The 23,483-nt window shown below is 41.5% G+C and overlaps 1 protein-coding gene across 3 annotated transcripts in view; it reads right to left on the bottom strand.

The window, feature by feature from the left end:
* The window catches only part of LOC144593976 (protein LYRIC-like), a 47,840-nt gene extending 25,988 nt beyond the window's left edge, over nt 1-21,852 (bottom strand). For 2 of the 3 annotated variants that reach the window (XM_078400117.1, XM_078400115.1), the window contains exons 1-4: nt 21,448-21,852; nt 8,666-8,764; nt 7,606-7,690; nt 1,335-1,508 (exon numbers count right to left, since the gene is read on the bottom strand). In XM_078400117.1, coding sequence (XP_078256243.1) covers nt 1,335-1,508; nt 7,606-7,690; nt 8,666-8,764; nt 21,448-21,741 — 652 coding nt within the window. In that variant the 5' untranslated portion in view covers nt 21,742-21,852. The remainder of the gene's footprint in view (nt 1-1,334; nt 1,509-7,605; nt 7,691-8,665; nt 8,765-21,447) is intronic. The other variant, XM_078400116.1, reaches the window with a different exon arrangement.
* Nucleotides 21,853-23,483: the final 1,631 nt, after the last annotated feature.

Genomic DNA, 23,483 nt, shown 5'->3' with positions numbered 1-23,483 from the left:
TTTATGGCTACCCTCGGAATTCACACGTTACTTTTTAACAACGGACTCTCACAAAGGAAAAAAATTGGTCAAAGCCCATTCGCTTGCTTGCTGAAGTGATATTTCAGTTATGCAAAATTATATTTAGGCTATGTGAAAACTATGTACCAACTTGCTTTGCATTGGTGTTATGCTAATTAGAGTATCCGTGTCTCGCATGATTATTTTAGGCGAACAGATGTTTACAAGGCTAGAAGGCTGAAATCTGGAATGTCCTAATGAGAAGGACATCTTGCTGTAGATTTAGCATTACCTATTGACCAAACTTGTATTTATTTGACAACTTAAGCAGAAGGACAATTGTTTCACAGATAGATGCTGAGCCAAATAAGGATATGGAAAAAGGTCAAAGGAGTGAGTTTTAAGAAAATTCAAGAGTGTAGAGGAAGGTGGAAAAGGTAGCAGAGTTTAGAGGACGAGTTCTGGGCACGTGTCAGGGGTAGCTGGAGACACAACCATATAGTAAAGTTAATAGAGTGCATTGAAAAATTGACGGAGATCCATTATTAGGTTGAATTCCTCAATAGAAAATTGGAGAAATACAAAAAGAGAAAAATAATTTATTTAAAAAGTTACAGGTGCAGTCTGAAAACTGAAATATTACTCACGAGTTGAGTTGTTGGAAGGGTTCTTGATCATCCATTGTAACTTTAGTAGTATGGAATGCATGGAAGCCATGTGATAGGGCATACCCAGTACTTATTTTGCAACTACAGGGTTTCCACAGATCCTTCAGTGAAAGTACAGTGTAAGATCTAGAGATCCCCGTAGAAATTCAATCCCCTGTATTCTATAACCGGCCAAATAATCAGGTGCCTTAAAATAAGTATTCAGTAAACAATCTCTCAACAGCTACTTGTGCAATATATTTGAAAAGATCCTACATTAGCCATTCCTCTCAATTTAAAAATAAGATTGAACTGATTTAACGAGAATTCAGGAGAATTTTCTTGGTTCGCTAAGCATTGCTCACAAGTTCTATTAGCAAAATTCTTCTGTGGTATTTCAATGTAAATAGAGTCATAGAGATTCTATTTACACTGAAATAACAACAGAAGCATTTTACTAATAGAATTTGCCTTGGATGTTCAGTATCTGCATTTGAGTTTTACTGGTGGCAATAATGTACAATATTTAAATTAAGACTTTATGCCAATGTTGGAAAATAATTAGTAACAATTAGGAGGCTGGAAAATAAATGTATTTTCTCTGAAGATATGTCCCATGGCCTTTTGTATTTTAATACTTCAACCTACACATTTACCAAAATCACACTCGTGGCATTTCTGAAATACCTCCTTGATCATCTGATCCCCTGTGATCCTTCACTGTTCTTGATGCAGCCTTGCTGCCACCAGTATAAAGAGAAATATTTGCATCAACAAAATCATTCACATCACATTTCTTCTTCTGCCGCTCCTTTCTCAGTTGACGTTTTTCTCGATTACTGATTTTTGTGACCCAGTCTCCTAGAAAATTATAAAACAAAACTTACATTCATTTATCATGTTATCACGTTGAAATATTTCAGTATTTCTTACACTGAATCATTATTCATGAGCAGTTATTACTGTGGTGGAGGCGGAAAGATGGTTCAAAGCACCTGCATTTCAAACCAAATAGACCGACATGATGGATTAATTTACAAACAAAGTAAATAACAAGAGAACAGTTAGTTGAATTATGTAATAGATATCCATGGTGAATTTACTCAAGAGCAGCATTTTCATCTTGGATTGTAAACCGATATTACAATTTGTAAGTGACACAAATAATTTAGGTCAATGTTCAGCCATTGCCAGGTACAAAGAAACAGCAGAAAATCCAACCAAATTGTAAGTTTTCCAAATAATTCAAAGCCTAAAAAAATATATAAGTTGTAAAAATTACATGGATAGTTGCGATTAAGATTTTGGTTGTCTTTCCATATATCGAGGAACAGTGAAATACATTTTTGTACACAGTTCAGTACAAGTATCACAGTACATAAGCACTTAGATACATATTAGATAAGCATCTCAGATACAATTCGGATGTATAGCAGTAGTACACAGAGACAGTATACAGCGTCGCCAATTTGGTGCCATTTTCAAGTCCTAGTTGTTGTCAGTGCAGGGATCTTGATCTGACCACGAAGGCCCTTTGTTCTGGTAGGGTTGCAGGGTCGGCCTGGTGAAGCGTAGCCGTTGGTGTCCTCCGCTGCTGCTCCATCGCTGTAGGCCATCCAGTCTACGTGCTTGGCTTCTGGGAGCAGCCCCCGCACCAGCCAAGCCTCAGGCTGCTGCAGGGCCTCCTTCCATCGAAGCCGTGCACTCCCTTCCGCAGCCAGTCTGCTTACCGGCCTTCCAGGTGTGTTCACATGGGTCCTCGATCCAAGGTGAGCGAGCTGGGCCTTCCGGGCGTCTTCCGGTCCCTGGGTCCTCCATCTGTGGCGGGCGAGCCAGGCAGATTCCGGTCTCCAACGTGGTCGTGGTTCCACCATCCGTGGCGGGCGACTTGGGCCCACCGGGCAGGCGAGTCCTCAGTCTCCTGGGGGTCAGCTGAACCTTCCAGGCGGGTCCCCGGTCTACGGGCCGTGGCTCCTCGAGATACTCCCGCCGCCATGTAGCTCCCCGGAATACTCTGTTGCTCAGTGTGGGCAAGTTGAGCCGAAGGACCTGTTCCATGCTGTGTGACTCAGAATCGTAGAGTCATACAGCATGGAAACACAGTGGCTATCCATTTATAGCTTTCTTTGTTTCCATGTTTTGTCGTTTTAGAGATACAGCATGGAAACAGGCCCTTCGGCCCAGAGAAGTGCCGTCCAGTGATCCCCGCATTAACACTATGCTACACACACTAGGGACAATTTACAATTATACCAAGCCAATTAACCCACAAACCTGTACGTCTTTGGAGTGTGGTAGGAAACTAGAGATCCCGGAGAAAGTCCACGCAGGACATGGGGAGAATGTACAAACTCTGTACAGACAGCACCCATAGTCAGGATCAAACCTGGGTCTCTGGTGCTGTAAGGCAGCAGCTCTCCTGCTGCACAACTCTACCGCTCCGAACACATGCCGCCCATGGTCTAGATGACTAGTCTTGGTGATCAGGAACTCTCCTTCATCTTGACTAGTACAGCTGTCAATGTAAGTTTCCAGAAGTTCGGTGCATCAAGTGAGGCTATATGGGTGGAGCTGAGGAACAAGAAAGGGATGATCACCTTGTTGTACTACAGACCCCCAAATAGTCAATGGGAATTAGAAGAACAAATATGCCAGGAGATTGCAGACAGCTGCAGGTCAAATAAGGTTGTTGTGGTAGGGGATTTTAACATTCCCAATATTAACTGGGAAATTCATAGTGTGAAAGGTTTTGATGGGATGAAGTTTCTTAAGTGTTCAGAAGGGTTTTCTCCAGCAAAATGTACAGACCCCCACACATGAGAGGGCAACACCTGATCTAGTCTTGGGAAATTGGGAAGGGCAAGTGAATGAAGTAATCTTGGAGGAGCCTTTTGAGGCCAGCAACCACTGTTTGATTAGGTTTAAAATAGTTATGGATAGGGACAAAGAGGGTCCACGTGTTAAAATGCTCAATTGGGGTTAGACCAACTTTGAGGGTATGAAAGTAAGTCTCGCTCAAGTTGACTGGAGCAGGTTATTTGAGGGGAAAGGAACATCAGCCAGGTGGGATATTTTTAAAAGTGTGCTGACAAAAGCTCAGGTTATGCACGTCCCTGTTCGAGTGAAGGGCAAGGCAGGCTTGGCTGATGAGAAAAATTGAAGCATTGATCAACAATAAGAAGGGCGCATGTGACAGGTTTAGGCAGCTGGGACCAAATGCATCCTTAGACGAGTTGAGGGAACTAAGTAGTAAACTGAAAAAGGAAATCGGAAGGGCAAAAATGGGCCAGGAGATAGCTCTGGCAGATAGCATTAAGGACAATCCCAAGAGACTTTATAAATACATAAGAGAGAAAAGTATAACTAGAGAGAGTGGGACCCCTCGGGAATCAGAGGGTCATCTATGTGTGAAGCCACAGGAGATGGGCAAGGTCCTCAATGAGTATTTCTCCTCTATATTTACCGAGGGGAAAGACAGGAGGATAGAGGAACTTGGGCTGTCAATGGAAGTGTCTTGAGAATAGTCAGTGTTATGGTCGAAGTGGTGCTGAAGGTACAATCGGGTATGAAGGTAGTCAAATCTCCAGGGCCTGATCAGATATATCCAAGGACATTGTGGGAATTGTGGGAGAGAAGAAATTGTGAGAGCCCTGGTTGAAATTTACGTCGTCTTTAAATATAGTAAGACTAGAGAGTGGCAAATGTTGTGCCTCTATTGAAGAAGGGCTGCAGGGAAAATGCTGGGAACTATAGGCCAGTGAGAACATCTTAGGCTCAGTTATTAACTTCAATAGTTGGAAAGTTACTAGAGAGTATTCTGAGGGATAGGATATACATGCATTTAGATGGACAAGGGCTGATTAGGGACAGTCAGCATGGTTTTGTACCTGGGAGGTCGTGTCTCACACATCTGATTTGAGTTTTTGAAGACGTGACCAAACAGGTTGATGAGGGCAGAGCTGTAGATGTTGTATATATGGACCAGCAAAGGATTAGTTAAGGTTCCACATGGTTGGCTGCTCTGTAAGGTTAGATCGCATGGGATCCAAGGAGAGATAGCTGAATGGATAAAAAATTGGCTTCATGGAAGGGAGCAGAGGGTGAGAGTGGAGGGTTGCTTCTCGGACTGGAGGTCTCTGACCAGTGGTGTGCCTCAGGGTTCGGTGCTAGGCCCGTTACTGTTTGTCATCTATAGCGAAGATTTGGATGAGAACGTACATTGCAAGATTAGCAAGTTCGTTAATGTGGGTGGTTTTGCAGACAGTGAAGATGGTTGTGAAAAATTGCAGCAAGATCTTGATTGATTGGCCAGGTGGGCTGAGGAATGGTTGATGGAATTTAATACCGAGAAACGTGAGATGTTGCATTTTGGGAAGTCTAACATAGGCAGGATATACACTGTGAATGGTGGGGCTCTGGGGAGTATTGTAGAGCAGAGGGATCCAGGAGTGCAGGTGCATGGTTCCTTGAAGGTGGAGTCGCAGGTAGATAGGGTGGTAAAAAAAGGCTTTTGATACATTGGCTAACATCAGCAGAGTATTGAGTATAGAGGTTGAGAGGTCATGTTGCAGTCGTATAAGATGTTGGTGAGGCCGCATTTAGAGTATTGTGTTCAGTTCTGGGCACCATGTTATAGGAAACATGTTGTCAATCTGGAAAGGGTACAGAGAAGATTTATGAGGATGTTGCCAGGATAGGGGGTCTGAGGTATCAGGAAAGGCTGAGTAGGCTGGGACTCTATTCCTTGGAGTGCAAAAGGATGAGGAGTGATCTTATAGAGGTGTATAAAATCATGAGAGGAATAGATCGAGCAGATGCACAGTTTCTTGCCCAGAGTAGATGAATCGAGGACCAGAGAACATAGATATATGGTGAAAAGATTTAATAGGAATCCGAGGGGTACATTTTTCACACAAAGGGTGGTGGGTGTATGGAACAAGCTGCCAGAGGAGGTGGTTGAGGCAGTGAGTATCCCAATGTTTAAGACACAGTTAGACAGGTACATAGATAAGACAGGTTTGGAAGGATATGGACCAAACGCAGGCAGGTAGGACTAGTGTCGCTGTGAAATGTTGGCCGGTGTGGTCAAGTTGGGCCAAAGGGCCAGTTTCCACGCTATATCACTCTCTGACTCTAAGTGTCCACATTCCCAAAGCTATTAAGGTACTGGACACAAAAAGGGATTTAAAAAAAAACTGGAATATATCTTATATACAAAAGGTATCTTTTCCTTCTAAGTAAAGCAATATTGCAGATATTTTCTCAGATTTATTCAGCAAAATTATTTTACAACAGACAACATAGTGAATAACATTAATAAAAACAAATATATTCACCATATTATTTATGTTTCCAGTTCTTAAAAGAAAAGCAATATCACTTTGGAAACTCCTGTGCTAATTATTCCTGGTTAGAGTTAATGTGCTCTAACTCTAACTCCTGGTTAGAGTTAAATTTCTTGCCACTGAAAGAGCTACATGATCTGACCCTGGCATTTGAAGCCTCCAGATGGAATCACTATTACTTCAATTCAAACTGAATGTTCTTAAAATAGTTCTTGAGACTCCATGGATTTAACTAATGAAACACTCATCCAGCATTGTTTATGTATTCTGTGGCTTGGCAACCGCATCATTTTGTTTTACAAGACATGTATTGATTTAGACTTAAGTTACAAAAAATGGAATTAGACTTTTATGGAGTGGATTTAATGGCAGTGACTAGGTTCAAATTTGACACAAAGAATTACTTCTTTGTAACAATTTTCATAATTTAGGATGGGAACTGACATTATTCCATCAAAAGGTTTGTGGGAATCCCAATAAGACTAATAGTTGTGCGTTAGGCAACAAAACTCAGCATAAAAGCAAAGAATGTGGCAGATGTTTTGCTCACCCATCCTGGTACTTCCCCTGGAGCCATTCACCCTCTTCCAGTGTGAACCTAAACACAACGGTCTACTTGGAGGTGGCCCCCAGCTCATCAGCAAAGTATTAGCATCTTTAAAAGTTCAACTGAACTCAAATAACTAGCTATAACAACCGGCGATGCCCCATTGCTCTCCCATCTGCTGTTGAAGCTGCCATTGAAATGGCATTCAAAATCATAAAAGTAATATTTTAAAAGAATAACAAGATTTAACATTTTTTTAATGACAGCAGACACTTTAGAATATGATTAAATAGGTTTAATTAAACTGAATTATAACAAATAAAAAGGTTGACTTACTGATCCTCTGGCAGCCATTTAATCCTATTGATTTCAATGCGCCTGCTACACATGTGCCAGGATCAACAGGCAGATTGACCAACCTGAGAGATCACTTGTCTGCACTGCCCCCTTGGATGCCATCAGGGCATCACAGCAGTAGCTGGCAGTATAGGCAGCACAGTAGAGGTCACTGCTGCCATTGGCTTAAAATATGCCAATACTGGATTTTAGGACCACCATCAAAAATGCAGGTAAATCCAACAGAAATGCTGGAGTCCAGGGAGAAAGTCAGCTGGAATGTTTTGTTAAGCTTACCGAATTCCTTCTTGATCGAACCTCATCACTTTTAATTTAATATTCACACCATTTTTCTTAAGACTGTGGGGAAAATTACATGGATAGCTGCGACTAACCTACCCTGCAGTTCAGACAACTTTCACAGTGGCATTTATAGGAATCAATCCAAAATACAAAGGGATCATCCTCTGAATGCAGAGAAATTAATCAATATCAATGTTAAAGAAAATGCACTTGGTTTACTGTGCCAGCATTGTCTGTTGGGTTAAATGACTTATTTCAACACTGAAAGTGTCAGTCACAGAGGATTCATAATAGAAAAAAATATTCCATCTATTGCCTGATATAGTTGAGGGACTAGAAGTTAGTTCATGCCATAGGAAATGATCTTTTCCTTAACTGTGCATTCTCACTTTTCAAGATCCAATTTAATTATGATTTTCAAACTCACCAGCTTCTTCCTCATTTTTTCCTCTCCTTCCTGTAACATTCAGATCCTTAGTTCTCTCATCTAATCGTTGTTTTTTCTTTTTGGCCTAAGAGAGTAAAGTAACAATGGCTTCAGAGGTCTACGATGTGCAGAATGTTTCATATAACCACAGGAGGTGCAAACCATACCACTTAGTAAAAAACAGTTTGATTAAACCGTGCTTACGGCTGGCTATTATTTTCATATCAAGATCAGATACTGATGAAGGTGGAATGGCTCCAAATTACTATGATGTTCCTAATAGCTTGTCTCTGAGCCAATTTCTAATCTGGATTTGGATGAAGTACAAACTCAAATGACAAGGCATACAGTAGTTTAATGCTAATTTATCATTATCAAGCCATCAAAAAGCAGATGCTTTAAATTATCAGGGAAATGCTGTGTGAGGTTTTACAATATAATGCTCAAAACTATGCCATCATACACATCAATTTACACCCACATTTAACTGCTGCATGTCCAATGATACAAACTTGAAATAATACACTGAAGATAAACATGGCAACAAGTAGGTTTGTAAATAAGTGAGGCAGACAATCAGGTTAAGCAAGTTTTCACCCAAGACTATACATAGTAGGGAAGCACGATGGGAAAAAATGACCTACATAGAGAACTTACGGATGTTAGCAAGGCAATAAATAGACTTATCGTGGTATTTATGTTCCACAGCATAGTTAGTTTAGTTAAAAGAAACATTGGGGGTTGTACACTAAGTTGTGGGCAATAAAACTGATCAGGGTGTAGCAAATTTTATTGCACCCATTTGTTAAACAATTTTCTAAATAACAAGGAACATAAGGTTAAAGATAACTCTGGAGAAAGACAAAGATGAACAGCCACTGACACACTGATCAAATATTTCAAAAATTTAGAATCCACATGTAACCATTGTGTTGTGAGAGTATAAAAATGCTATGGGTGCTGTGAATCTTTGAAAACACCTTGGAGACCCTTGGAGTATTTTACCGAATCTGCTGTTGAGAAATCTTAAACAAACTGAAAAAGGCTATATTCAATGTACCTTAAAAGTTTTCTTCTCAGGAGCTTGTGAGCCTTTAGTTTCCACCACAGCAAGCAGCTGTACGCCATTTGAAAAAGGAGGGTGTCCATTCACTGGTTCCTTCAAAGAAAAGCATAAGCAAATTTTAATTTTCCAATTGAAACTGAAGTGTGTTTTTGGGGTTAGGTGGTTTGAGTGCCTGTTTGATGCTTTTATTGTTGGACTGTGTTTTTGGGGGTTTTGGGGTTGTGTAATTTGAATGCCTGTTTAGCGCTTTTATTGTTGGACTGTGTTTTTGGGGGTTTTGGGGTTGTGTGATTTGAATGCCTATTTAATGCTTTTATTGTTGGACTGTGTTTTGGGGGTTTTTGGGGTTGGGTAATTTGGGTGCCTGTTTAGTGCTTTTATTGTTGGACTGTGTTTTTGGGGGTGTAATTTTGATGCTTATTTAATGCTTTGTTGTTGGACTGTGGGTGATTGAATTAACATTTTGTTCAAGATGGCCGCGCCGTTGTGTTTGGCTGCCTGCCACTGTATGTTTCTTTTTTTTCCTAGTCAGATGTGCAGCACTTTGGTCAACGTGGGTTGTTTTTAAATGTGCTATACAAATAAATTGACTTGACTTGACAAATGAATTGCATTTGTTTGTGACTTAAGTTGGAGATTCAAAATAATTATTGAAAAGTACAAAACAATTTGAAAGATAATGAAACTTTAACAACTGTACATGCACTAACATTGCAAGCTTTGACTCAAGGAAAACATCTTAAATGGTTTCTTAACCTCCATCTTCCCTGTGGCTTGCAACCCTTGGTAGAGAGTACAAAAAAAGTCACCAGTATAATCAAGGACGAGTCTCATCCCGGACACTCCCTTCTTTCCCCTCTCCCATAAGGCAAGAGGCACATAAATGTCACAACACCTACCTCCATATTCAGGGACAGTTCCTTCCCAGCTGTTATCAGGCAAATTAACTTTTCTATAAACAACTAGAGAGCAGTCCTGAGCTGTTATATGCCTCATTGGAGACACTTGGACTATCTCTAATTGGACCTTATTCAACTTTATCTTGCACTAAACTTTATTCCCTTTATCATGTATTTGTACACTGTGGATGGTTCGATTGTAATCATGTACTGTCTTTCCACTAACTGGTTAGCATGCAACAAAAGCTTTTCAGTGTACCCCAGTATACATGGCAATAAACTAAACTAAACATTTTTTTTAGCAAAGATTTGGTGGCAATGTTAAGGCACATTCTTTCATAGAAGCTGGAAGTCCTTTTTTTTGTCCAGAACATGATAGATATATATATTTTTTTGTGTGCATGCACTACTTCTAAAAGCAGTTTTAAGATCCCCAGAGGGTATTAGAGCATAATTAATCCTATGAACGTAACAGGGCCAACTCAGTGACAGTGATAAACAAAGAAAAAATACATCTTGTTCAGCCAATAAAACCAAATATGCAAGTGGCAGCATGGGTATTCGGCAGTGAGGCATAATTTCCACAAATGTAAGATTTGGGTGGTGTTACTGGCTGTGTTGGGATGAAGAGGTGTGCCATCACTTCAAGCAGAATCGCTGAACCAGCAGCTGTATATCTCCCTGATTAATAATCAGGCTGAAAACAAGCCTCTTTGTCGTCCAAATAAGTAGAGGTTGTGCACATCCAACACTCCCAGTGACTGAACGGGTTTAACCCAAGTGAAAAGACAAAAAGTGCTGGAGTAACTCAGTAGGTCAAGGTCTACCCATGTTCAGACCCAAGCGATTCAGTTTTCTCCTACATCCCAAAAATGCCAGGTTGGTAAGTTAATTGGCCACTGCAAACTCCCCTTTATGTGTACGTAAGTGGTAGACTTTGGGGAGGAGTTCATGAGAATGTAGAGAGTAGAAAACAGTAACAAAGCAGAATTAGGGAAAAATGGGTACTTGATGGTCAGCACAGCATGGTCATAGTCCCTTTCCCCTCCTCAACCACCGATCTTCCACCCCTCCAGACTCTGTGTCCCATTTTCATTTTCCTCCCCTGCCCTCCACCTGTTTTCTTCTACTCACTATCCCTCCCTCTAATTCTACATTTTATTCCTCATTATGCGATTCCACATCTGCAGACTGGAGACGCAAAAGTCTGCGGATGCTGGAATCTTGAAAAAAACAACAATATGCTGGAGAAACTCAGCGGGTCAGTTAGCATCTGTGAAGCAAATAGACAAATGGCATTTAAGATCAGGACAGTTTTTCAGACTGATGAAAGTGAAAGACTGAATGTCGAGGGGAAAAGTTCTCGAGAGAGAGATTAGGGGCAGGGGTGGGGCAAGAACTGGCAAGCGATAGATGGATTCAGGTGAGGAGGGATGAATGGCAGATAGATGGAGATAGCAACCAAGGCCAACGGTGAAGTGGAAACAAAAGGGTGCAGATGTCCTATAAGACCATAAGACATTGGAGCAGAATTAATCCATTTGGCCCAATGAATTCTATCCCATCTTGAATGGTACAAAAGCCAGGCAACAATGGTGCACATCCTTATAAGAAATGTTCAATGATTGTTCTGATCAACACATTCTTGTCAAATTCATTCCCAACAAGCAGAGTGATGCAGATTACGCCCAGGATTTTTCTCATTTGCATTGCTCTCTCGACACCTGACATGAACCTAGTCTGGCACACAAAGTGAAAACAGAATCAGCCTTAACCGTGAAACTTTAATGGCCAAAATAGTCTGCAGGCAAACACTATCCAAGCTTATATAAGAAGTTTGTGGAGAATGCACTAAAATAAAGAATGGAATTAAATTTTAATGAGGAGTTAACATGTTTGGGTGTGCAGTAAGGTGAAAAATTGGTGGGAAAGGAAGAAATACTGAATGTGCACTTTCAACTATTCTTATCTACTGGATATTATTGATGAAAAATATATCCAGCCCTGATAGTCACAGAATTATAATTATGAAAATACAGTATACCAAATATGCCCAGTGTAAAATAGAAATGCCTTACTTCAGCCATTATTTCATGCCTAAATTATTCCACCACTGCTATAGTCTTTAATCTTTTCTGCACAAGTCACCATGTAAGTATGGTGACGAGGGAGCAAACATACTGGGAACACTGTTGTAAGATGGAACATCTGCAAGGGCACTTAATAACATGCCTGGGTAATAATAGCTGTCTGCCCACAGCACGCACTTTTGCAATTAAAATAATGTGTTATCACAGGAAACACTGTATCACACACACACAGAAACACACAAAACAAATCTGCTAAAAATGTATCTCTTACTTGATGCCTGATTTTGGTGCAAAAACAATTAAAAGTTTATACCCAAATCTAGTAAAAGTTTAAGAATTTTCTATGGCATTTTGAAGTTTCTCCCTGGGAATTCTTGCCTATCTCCATAACCAGCTCCAACGACACAACACTTTGGGATCTTACATCACTCTCATTCTGGTTTACACAATCATGTTGTTTTATTTACTACACCACTGCAGCTGTCCTTTCAGCTGTTGAGACTCTAGACTCTGGAATTCGCTCTCGAAACCTCTAACTGTCTGCCCTCTTTAAAATCCTTTATTTGGCAAACCTTTTAGCCTTGTGTCTCAATAGCTGGGTATCAAATTCTGTGATAACAGTTTGTGAAGGGCCTTAATTAGACAACACCCATGCTGCTATTGATTTAGGAATTTATTTCTTAAGCACCAGAGAGCCTGACTGAGTTTGCACATTCTCTGTGTGACCAGGTGGGGTTCCATTGAGTTCCTCCCACATCGTAAAACCATGCAAGTGGGTAGGATAATTAGCCACTTTAAATTGCCCCTTGTGCACGAGTGGTAAAACCTTTACGAGTTGATGCAAATATGGCAAGAATACAAAATAAAATTAGTGTAAATGGGTGGTTAATGGTTAGCACAGACTAGGTGGGCTGAACAGCCTATTTCCATGCTGCATCCCTATAACTCATATTTATTCATGTACAGGAATCATAGAAATGAGCTCTTTCAGCCAGCTTGTTCAGGCCGACTGTGATGCCTATTTACCCTTATCCCATTTACCTTCATTGGACCCACATCCACTTTCCTATCCAAGAACCTGTCCATATGTCTTTTAGATATTGTAATTATAAACATAGCACAAAAAGTAAGGCAATTTGTGTTTGGTAGATTATTTCTTTGTTGTAACAATGCTTCTTGGCAATAAATCTTATACCGTTGGAAAGCCTGTTTATTTCCCTTTTAAATGGTGCCACATTTGTAAGGAACATGCATTTGTGGGATGAGCAGCAGAGCTGAGTATATGGGTTGCGCCCATGAAAAATTTGCCAAATCTTCTCTGCCAATGCCAAACAGCTTATTCTGCTGTTGCTATTGACTTGTTTTGAGCTTCTGGTACCCCCAGGTGCTGACAATCAGGTGCCTGATAGAGTAACATCTTTTGGTGGAGGCAGTGTGATGGTGTGGGGCGGCATCTCCCTCACTGGAAAAACGAGGCTTGTCATCATTGGAGGCAATCTCAATGCAGAGAGATATCGAGATGAGATTCTGCAACCAGTGGCAATCCCATATCTCCACAGTATGGGATCGTACTCTATCCTCCAAGATGACAATGCTCGCCCCCACAGAGCAGGGTTTCTCAGAGACTACCTCCAGAATTTGGGAGTGGAGAGGATGGAATGGCCTGCCAGCAGTCCTGACCTCAACCCCATTGAACACTTGTGGGATCAGCTTGGGCGTGCAGTTCGTGCCAGAGTGACCAACACAACCACGTTGGCTGACTTGTGACAAATGCTGGTTGAAGAATGGGATGCCATCCCACAACAGTGTGTGACCAGGCTGGTGACCAGCATGAGGAGGAGGTGCCAGGCTGTTGTGGCTGTGTATGGTTCTTCCACACGCTACTGAGGCTCCTGTTTATTAAATGAATAAATTGTTAAATTGCCAATATGTCTTGTTTCTTCAGACTTCAATCGTCCAATCCACCAAACAACACCGAACAAGAGTCAATGGCAGAATAAGCTGTTTGGCATTGGCAGAGAAGATTTGGCAGATTTTTCATGGGCGCAACCCACATACTCAGCTCTGCTGCTCATCCCACAAATGCATGTTCCTTACAAATGTGGCACCATTTAAAAGGGAAATAAACAGGCTTTCCAACGGTATAAGATTTATTGCCAAGAAGCATTGATACAACAAAGAAATAATCTATCAAACACAAATTTCCTTACTTTTTGTGCTATGTTTATCTGCCTCCACCACCTACACTGGCAGCTCCTTCATTCACCACTCTGCGTGAGAATTTAACATTCCCTTTAAATTTTATGCCTCTCATCTTATATCTGTTCCCCCTAGTTCTAGACTCCCCTGTCCTGGGATAAATATTCTGTCCATCTATGTGCCTCATAAACTGCTATAAGGCCACATCTCAGCCAATAGATTCCAGTGTGAATACGCCCGGCCTATTTGACTGCTCCGTATAATGACAGCCCTCCATTCCAGGCAACGTCTGACTGAATCTGTGCTGCACTCTCTCCATTACTACCATATCCTTCCTGTTTAGTCCTAAACACCTCTCAACTGAGTCCTAAACACCTCTCAATGATTTGCAAATCATTACCAATGGTCAGAGTGCTCTGCAAATCTTAAGCAAGTTCAGAACCTAGACAAATCCAGCAGAGGGTAGGAATTCCATTCTTCCAGTCCCAGTGCATACGACACTTAAACTCAAGTCAACAGCATTGGTGGATCTGGAGTGAGACAAGGTCAAAATTGCAGATTTATTTCCCTCACTGACCACGGTGAATCAGAAGGATATTTATGGTTACTGAGATCAGTTTATTTCCAGATTTTATTCTATTTCCAGTGTACTTAGAGAATTTAAATTCCCTAGCTGCCAAAGTATGATTTGAATTCATAACTCTGGAACAATAGCTGTGGTTCCAGTAGATTATGTATTTTAAAACTTACTTATGATTGTGTTGCAAAGTTGTTATGTTGGTACCGGATAGAACAGTAGACATACTGGGTAATTATTTCTAAGACAATGTAATTTGACTCTGTAGGTTCAGTTAACAATACTCCCTGATTTCATCATGCTCGTATAGTCATGACCATATTAGTTGAAAGTAATTTACCATATCAACTATTGCTATATTACAATGTTTTGAGTTTTATATAATGGTTTGTGAAAAATTGCATATCACTACACACTAAAATCTGATTTACAACTTTTGCTTCCAAATACGCCATGCAGTAAATGGTATAACAAATGATTAAATGCATTTTACCCAACCAAAGTAGACTCAAGAGGACCATGAAATTCACCTAACTTTGGTGGCCTGGAGTCTAATCTAGGACCGACACTCACCAATGATGCTGCAAATCTCACAGAACCCTAAACAGAGTACTCTTTCAAGAAAAAAATAATGGCTCGACAACCATCAAGAAGTTTTTTTAAAACATTTGTTATATTATTGGGATTCCAAATGAAGACTGTGGCCTAGCAGCTAAGGGGAGAACTGGACTTGTCAAATAGGTCTGGGAGTAGCTCAAGCAAGTTAACATGCTGAGAAACAGATTTTGCAAATCATTACCAATGGTCAGAGTGCTCTGCAAATCTTAAGCAAGGAACCTCCGGTGTTCAGAACCTAGACAAATCCAGCAGAGGGTAGGAATTCCATTCTTCCATAGTCCCAGTGCATACGACACTTAAACATTCTTTATTCTTGACTCCTGACACAGATAGCCTTGCAAGTTGCAAGCAGAGGACCTGCTCCAGGACCATAAATAATCTTCAGCATAAGGTCTGAACTAAGGATAACTAACTAGGTTAGTTCAGACCTAAGTGAACTCATCCTAAAATTAAGAGGAGATGCACTGATAAGGCAGTGGATTCTTAGTCACAGAATGCAGTATCTTAAAAGAGGGGTTGAATCATATCTGTTTGTCCTATTCTCTTCTTTCAACTCTACTGTCGCTGTGGTGCTTCTGCTCGACCTGCTGCCTCATAGTGCCAGATTCCCAGGTTCGATCCTGACCTCGGAGTTTGCACTTTCTCTTTGTGACTGCTTGGATTTCCTTTGGGTGCTTCAGTTTCCTCAGGTTGAAGGTTAAGTGTGTGGATTGAAGATTAATTGACCTTTGTAGAATTAGTGTGAATGGGTGACCGATGGTTGGCGTGAACTCGGTGGGCTGAAGGGCCTGCTTCCATGCGAAATCTGGAATGGAATACTTTATTGTGACTAGGCACAGTGAGATTCTTTGCTTGCATACACAACGTATACAAATAGCGGCCACCTGACAAAGTTACAAAGCACGTCAGCTCCTCCTTTGGAGGAGAGATAATACAGCCACTAGAGGAAGATAAGCGTAATTGGAAAATAGTCATTCAGAAAGTTGATGAGTCTACCCAAGATTACACAGAGCAAAAATATCAACCATACGAGGTATACGCAAGAGCAGATAGTCCAAAGAGAGATAATCCAGCCTTCCTCAATATGCACAAAAAGCTGGAGTAACTCAGCGGGTCAGACAGCATCTCTGGAAAAAAGGAATAGATGACGTTTCGGGTCTCGACTGAGTTACTCCAGCTTTATGTGTCTTCTTCGGTTTAAATCAGTATCTGCAATTCCTTCCGATACACTTATGCTCCAGGAAGGGCTGAACTCAACCTACTAGGAGGACTTAAGAGTTGTGAATAGTGATGGGGGTCACTTACTTTGTGACAGTATTCTGATCTGGGGAGACAGACCGTAAGAGAGAGAAGTCACAAGGTATCCACAATAGAAACCATAGCAAGGTCCAAAACAAAACACCTATCCCAGACATAAGTGAAAACAAAGGTCTGGAATAGAGGATTGTCCTGGAAGGAGACATTTCAATTGTAAAGTGGGACACTTTGCCCGGTAGTGTAGACAAACCGATCATAAGATCAGGGTTATATTATAGATCAGCGATTGAAATTTGAAAAAGTTCAGATGTTGGAATTTTTCTTGATCTGGGGATGTTTGAACGTTTGCTTGGCCATGACAATTATTTTCCAGCATTCCTTTGTGTTTAATCAACATCAACACTGTTTCTATAGTGTTGAGAACCTGGATGGTCTAAAAGCTTTTGACGACAGAGAACCCAGACACCCAAATTTATGATGTGAGGACTAACTCTCCAAGCACAGACATCCCAATTATTGATCACGGTGCAAGTATGTCTATTCAGAGATTAGGAACAGCAGATGCTGGTTTATAAAATGAGACACAAAATGCTGGAGTAACTCAGTGGGTCAGGAGCAACTCTGGAGAACATGTTCTGAAGAAGGGTCCCTTAACATCTCCTATCCATGTTCTGCAGAGATGCTGTACTCATTACGTCAAATATTTCTATGACCAGAAATGATGTGCCAAGTGACAAAATGTCTGATCTGGAATCTTCCTTGATCTGTATCACAATGATGTGAAAAAACTTAGTCTGAAGATGTTTGATGAAGGCCAATTAACATAGTCCTTTTGTCTTACATTCAGGTGATGCACACAAAACGCCTGACGCATGCATGAATGTCTAATGGTTATAAGTTCACAAGTTATAGGAGTAGAATTAGGCCATTCGGTCCATGGAGTCTACTCTGCCATTCAATCATAGCTGCCTAATCCCATTTTCCTGCCTTCTCCCCATAACCCTTGACACCTGTTCTAATCAAGAATTTTTCTATCTCTGCCTTAGAAATATTCACTGACTTGGCCTCCACAGCCCTCTGTGGCAATGAGTTCCACAGATTAACTACCCTCTGACTAAAGTTCCTCCTCGCCTCCTTTCTAAAAGAGCGCTCTTTAATTCTGAGGCTATGACCCCCAGTCCTGGACTCTCCCACCATTGGAAACATCCTTTCCACATCCATTCTATCTATGCCTTTCATTATTCTGTAAGTTTCAATGAAGTCTCCCTCAACCTTCTAAACTCCAGCGAGTAGAGGCCCAGTGCTGTCAAACACTCATCATATGCTACCCACTCATTCCTGGAATCATTCTTGTATACCTTCATTGGACCCTCTCCAGAGCTAGCACATCCTTCCTCAGATATGGGGCCCAAATTTGCTCACAGATGCTCCCCGACTTACGATGCTTCAACTTACGATATTTCGACTTTACAATGGTACAAACGCTGGGTAACGGCAGTGAGCCTCAGCTCGCATCCGGCCACGTGATCAGGTGTATTGAATGCATTTCGACTTACGATATTTTCAGTTTACGATGGGTTTATCGCAGACCTCCCAACATTTGATTTTACAAATTCATAATTTTGATGTCCAAAATTCAGAATATTACATCAAAATTCAGAATATGGCGCGTAATGCAACTTTTCAGCAAAGTAAATGTATGCACACCAAATGCGCAAAATGACTATAATTTCCAACAGTCTGTAGTTCTTGGACTACATATACAATGTCAGTCTTATTACGAGTATATTCTGCTATTTATAGAAAGGTTATTGAACAGAAATACTTCTTATAACACTAAGAAAAAAATTGGTTTGTTTTGTTCTTTTCTATTTTGCTTTTGCCTCACACATCCCAATTCTCTTGGTATTGAATAAAAGAACAATGGTCATAAAATGAATGACTACGTTTTGAAGAAAGAGTTTCATTTAACAATGCACATACCTAATTTCATTGAAGACATACTTGCTCCAGTGGTCTTCAACAGCAAATCACAATGGTCCATGTCCCCCATCCCCCTCCCCCCTTTCCCCCCCATTTCCACTCCCCCTCGCCTCCCTCACATCCCCTCCTCCTCCCCCCACCCCATTCACCCTCCCCAGCCCCTCTTAACATCAACGGGCCTCACTCTACGTGGCGAGCGACAGGGCGAGTGGCCGAGCGGGGCGAGGGGCAGGGGGAGGGTCAAGGCATGCGTTTTGTGGAAAAATGTGAGGCGAAACCGCCAAATTCGGAAGGGTTGGGAGGTCTGGTATCGGAATGTAATGCCATCGTAAGTCGAGGAGCACCTGTACTCCAAATGCGGCGTGACCAGTGTCTTATAGAGCTTCAGTTAGTTTGCAGGCCATATTTCTTGAGCAGCTAGCATCCTGCTGTACGCCAGTAGCCTGTGCTCTGCAGACAGCACGATTTGTTGCAAAAAGAACACGTTTTCTCCTTTTAAAGACCAGTTCTGCTTTGTATTAATACCTTACTGCTTAATTCCATAACTCCTCAATAATTCCTAACATTGGTATTGTTTTTCCCCCCTCTTGTGCTTTCGACATTCCCTTAAAAGCATGATGTTATTTGTTAAATCATTGCACAAAATTAATTCTTATAATGTCTGAGGAACTGGTGGCATTAATTTGTAACAAACTAACACAATTCTGACATGGCGTGGTTGTACTGTTTAAATACCACACTTAAAATACTTAGCTTGAGGGGGTAACAAAATCCCGACTGTACAACTACTAATAAATTATCTGGCTACTTTATAATGTAACATGGATAACAAATGAATATATTTTCAAATTCTATCCAGGCCAACAAGTTATATCGATGACTCAGATGAACCAATCCCCGAGGTTCAGCTATTACTGGCTTGCACATTTTTTATGAACAGTTTCCTGCAAACTGGCAGAATAAAGCAAATGGAAACTTTTTTCCTATTAAATAACCACATAGCTTTAGCAAGAGCGCATCATAGCATGTCTATTGGTAAGAACTGCAGATGCTGATTTAAATCGAAGATAGACACAAAATGCTGGAGTAACCCAGTGGGACAGGCAACATCTCTGGAGAGGAGGAATGGATGACGTTTCGTGTCGAGACACTTCTTCAGACTCATAGAAAGTCTTCTGATTTATGGTCAGATGTAGTTAACGATACATTTACCACACCAAATGTAACTTTATAATATTTGAAACATGAATTTGTAAATATATAGCAGCTGATAAAATTAGCCTTGACATTTGGCCTCAGTGATAACCTGAGTCAGCTCTTCAGGGTAAATTAGTTCTACACATGCTGACACTCGTTGCCATGTTCCCGAATGAAAATGTATTTATCAAATGAGGAGAATTAGTGATTTACAGTGGTGACATTGTTAGCCTAAAATGTGAACATGACATCCTGAGTGTGATGGATCTCTTCTCCTGCATGTACATGTGTACGCTAAATATATCAGAGCCAAAGACTGCTGAAGTGTAGAAGCCTTATCAATGGTTTATTTTAGTTGGAGTACAAAGGAACATGGAGTTTTCCCAGAGGAAGAAACTTTAATGTGTCAACACCAGTCACAATCAATCACACAATCACAATCACACTTTATTAGCCAAGTATGTTTTGCAACAGACGAGGAATGTCATTTGCCATACAGTCATAACAATAAAAAGCAACAGGACACACAAAATACATTTTAACATGAACATCCACCACAGTGACTTCGCAACATTCCTCAGTGATGGAAAGCGAAAAAAAAGTTCAACCTCTCCCTTCTTTGTTCTCCTGCGGTCGGGGACCTCTAACCTTCCGTTGATGGGATGATCTTGACTCCCATAGCAGGCGGCAGGCCTTCCTCATCAGGGCGACCAAGGTTTGGGGAGGGGGGGGGAATTTCAGCTCCCTCGTGCCAGGTGATCGGACCCCGTGTCAGGGCTTGTTGAACCTCATGCAGCTTGGAGTTCCCGACCGGTCTCAACCCGAGACTGCGAGCTCCTTGATGTTAAGTTGGAACATCGATCCAGGCAAGGAATCGCACACTCAGATGTTAAGTCCATGGCCCCGCAGTGGGGCTCAAAGTCAGTCCCAAGGCAAGGCCTCCAGCTCCACGATGTTACGCCGCAGAGTGACCGGAGATATGATCCGGAAAACAATCGCACCTCCATCAGACGTGATGTCTTTCAACCCGGAAATAGGCCCAACTCATAATTGCTGACCAAGATGCCCCATCCATGCTGGTCCGATTTGCTTGTGTTTAGTCCATATCGCTCCAAACCTTCCCTATCCATATACCTGTCCACATGTTTTTTAAATGTTGTTCTACTAACTGTCTCAACAACTTTTCCTAATAATAAATATCAGTCCGATATTAAAAACTGGTGCACTTAAGGCATTATACCATTAAAGCCCCTATTTGGAAAAATATTATACCATGCACCCTCAACTACACTTTTTTGTTTTATATTTGTAAATATACATAAAAGACATTCAGCATTTCCTGTTATAAAAACGGGAAAGGTTGGAAATACTAAAAGGTCCTGATAACATGAAAATCAAAAATGCTGAAAAGCTGAAATAAACAGCAGAAAATGCTGGATAGACTGAGCAGGTCATGTAGCATCTGTGGAAATAGATAGAGTAAGCGTTTCAGAGCGAAGACCCTTCGTAAGATACAGAGTTAACCTTTCCATAACCTTCCTGACGATAGGTCATTGACCTGAAACGGTAGCTTTGCCTCTCTCCGCATGTGTTACCTGACCTGCTGAGTAATTTCGGCATTTTGTTATCACTTCAGGATTTCCCTCATCTGCTGTTCTATTACGTTTCCATTTACTCCTGTCTTAATGTTAAGGGTTGATTATATTGTATTCTTTAGGAATCCCCTTTTCTACCTGCGTAGACACAATATTTTAAAGTTCTATCATCGAATAATTTCAATATTGTTTCGTTGTTCTTTTAACACGTGGTTCCGAGAATGTTAAAGTGATGCAGACGGTGCACTATTGTTCACATGCAGCCCAGCTGTTTCTTTGAAAACGATCCGTTTCACTCTGTTCTTTCATCTTCACCCATTCACCGCCTCCCCCGCTCCATCCATCCCACCCATTTTTTTACCTTCGCTTTCTCCTTCCTCCTTTTCTTCTTTGGCTCCTCGTGTTGTCGCGGTTTCTTCCAAGAAGCCGCGGATGCCTCCAGCAGCAAATGCTCGTCGATCGGCAGGGCCCTGCTGACAGCATGGCCTCGACCCTGCACAATAACAACAACAACAACAACAACAACACCGACCAGCAGGCTGAGAGCGACTGCGGGCAATGCAACGAGCGCAGGATCAGAGAGACCGCCTCCGAACAGCAACTCCCTGCCTCGCAGCAACAGCACCTGCAGCCAGCGAGCGAGCGGCTCGAGCATGGCGAGGCACCCGGGCAGGGGAGCGAATGGAACGGCCCGGGGACCAACGTGTGTTCCAAATCCGAACGTGAGCCCGGGCGCGCGGACGGACGGACGGCTGTGCAACCTTTGCGATCAGACACAAAGCAAAGCTTCACTTTCGCACTGGCGACACAAACTTTTCTTGCTGCAAAGCTTTTAAGTTCGGCGTGCCTAAACGTGACGGTGGCCATGGAAGACCAAATCGTTCAAAACACATTTCAAATTAAAGCTTGTGTGCAGACTGGCGAGTGCAAAACAGTATTCGCACGAACGGACTACTGGACTTTCAGTGATTAAATAATTTGTGGAAAAAAATAATATCCATTAGGGGAGGGGAAATTATTTCCTATTGAGTTCCATTGCGTGTTAGCAATGTCGATTGGCCGATTGCAATCGACCATCCCGACTTAAGCGCCCCATCTCCCGTGCTTGAGTACAATTTATACAGTGCAACTTGATTATCGTCTGTTCGATACAGCACAGGATGAACGTTGGAGCTTTGAGAATTGGGTCCAGTGTCGGACAAAGCAAATCAATCATGCGTTAATTGCAATGTGCAAATTACTTCCGTGAGATTCGAAAATGAAAAAAATGGGGTTCTGAAACGAGATCCACTGGGAATGATTTTTGTTGTGTAGATTACGTTTATAAAACTAAAGCCGGTAACTGACATGCAGTCATGTGAAGTCATTTCAACCCTCGGAACATTTTACAATTTAAAGCAAGTATACAAGTTGAATTAAAGCAACACGCTGTAAATTCCTCACGCTTTGTTTCATGCATTAACAACAAATGTACATAAAGAAGCCGCAGAAGAGTGAGCTGCCGTAAATACCTAATAGAACAATTCCTCTATAACAAACCGCCCACACCTGCAAACCCCACAAAGGAGTAAGAATTGCATCGTTGCTATGTTGTGGGCTTGAAGATTCCTCTCTAATTGATATTATTAATGAACTACGGAAATTATTTTGTATTTGCTGTTTGCTGTGAATATCAAAGTAAACAACAACACTTAAATGACAACACCCAAATGGAAACGTAAAAGCAATTCTTAACCCAGCGTGTATTATTGTAAAGGAATGATTGAGATTGCCACAGCATCTCCCTTATAAGTGGGTTTGATTATAATTTGGGGTTGCAGAGTGAGTGGAGCTCTGAAGAAGGGTCTTGAACCGAAACGTCACCTTTTAGAACGGAGATGAGGAAGAACTTTTTCAGTCAGAGGGTGGTGAAGGTGTGGAATTCTCTGCCTCAGAAGGCAGTGGAGGCCAGTTCGTTGGATGCTTTCAAGAGAGAGCTGGATAGAGCTCTTAAGGATAGCGGAGTGAGGGGGTATGGGGAGAAGGCAGGAACGGGGTACTGATTGAGAGTGATCAGCCATGATCGCATTGAATGGCGGTGCTGGCTCGAAGGGCTGAATGGCCTACTCCTGCACCTATTGTCTATTGTCTATTGTCTATTGTCCTTTTCTGCACAGATGGTGCCTGACTCGCTGAGTTACTCCAGCATTTTGTGTTTATCTTTGTGTATTATTGTAAATCTTGGAAGAGCAGTGGTGCTGTTCCTTTATCCCATGGACCACCCAATTAAGAGTATAAATCCCACTTCTATCCTCCAGCACTGAATGAGAACACATATAGTGAAATTGTAACGTTTCCAGAGATTAATGATAGTGCACTGAATATTGCAGACTGGGATTTAGCCATTTTGGCGTTTTT

This window comes from Rhinoraja longicauda, chromosome 5 (genome assembly GCF_053455715.1).
Source record: "Rhinoraja longicauda isolate Sanriku21f chromosome 5, sRhiLon1.1, whole genome shotgun sequence".
NCBI classification, from domain to species: domain Eukaryota; kingdom Metazoa; phylum Chordata; class Chondrichthyes; order Rajiformes; family Arhynchobatidae; genus Rhinoraja; species Rhinoraja longicauda.
This window is presented reverse-complemented; position numbering and strand designations above follow the sequence as displayed.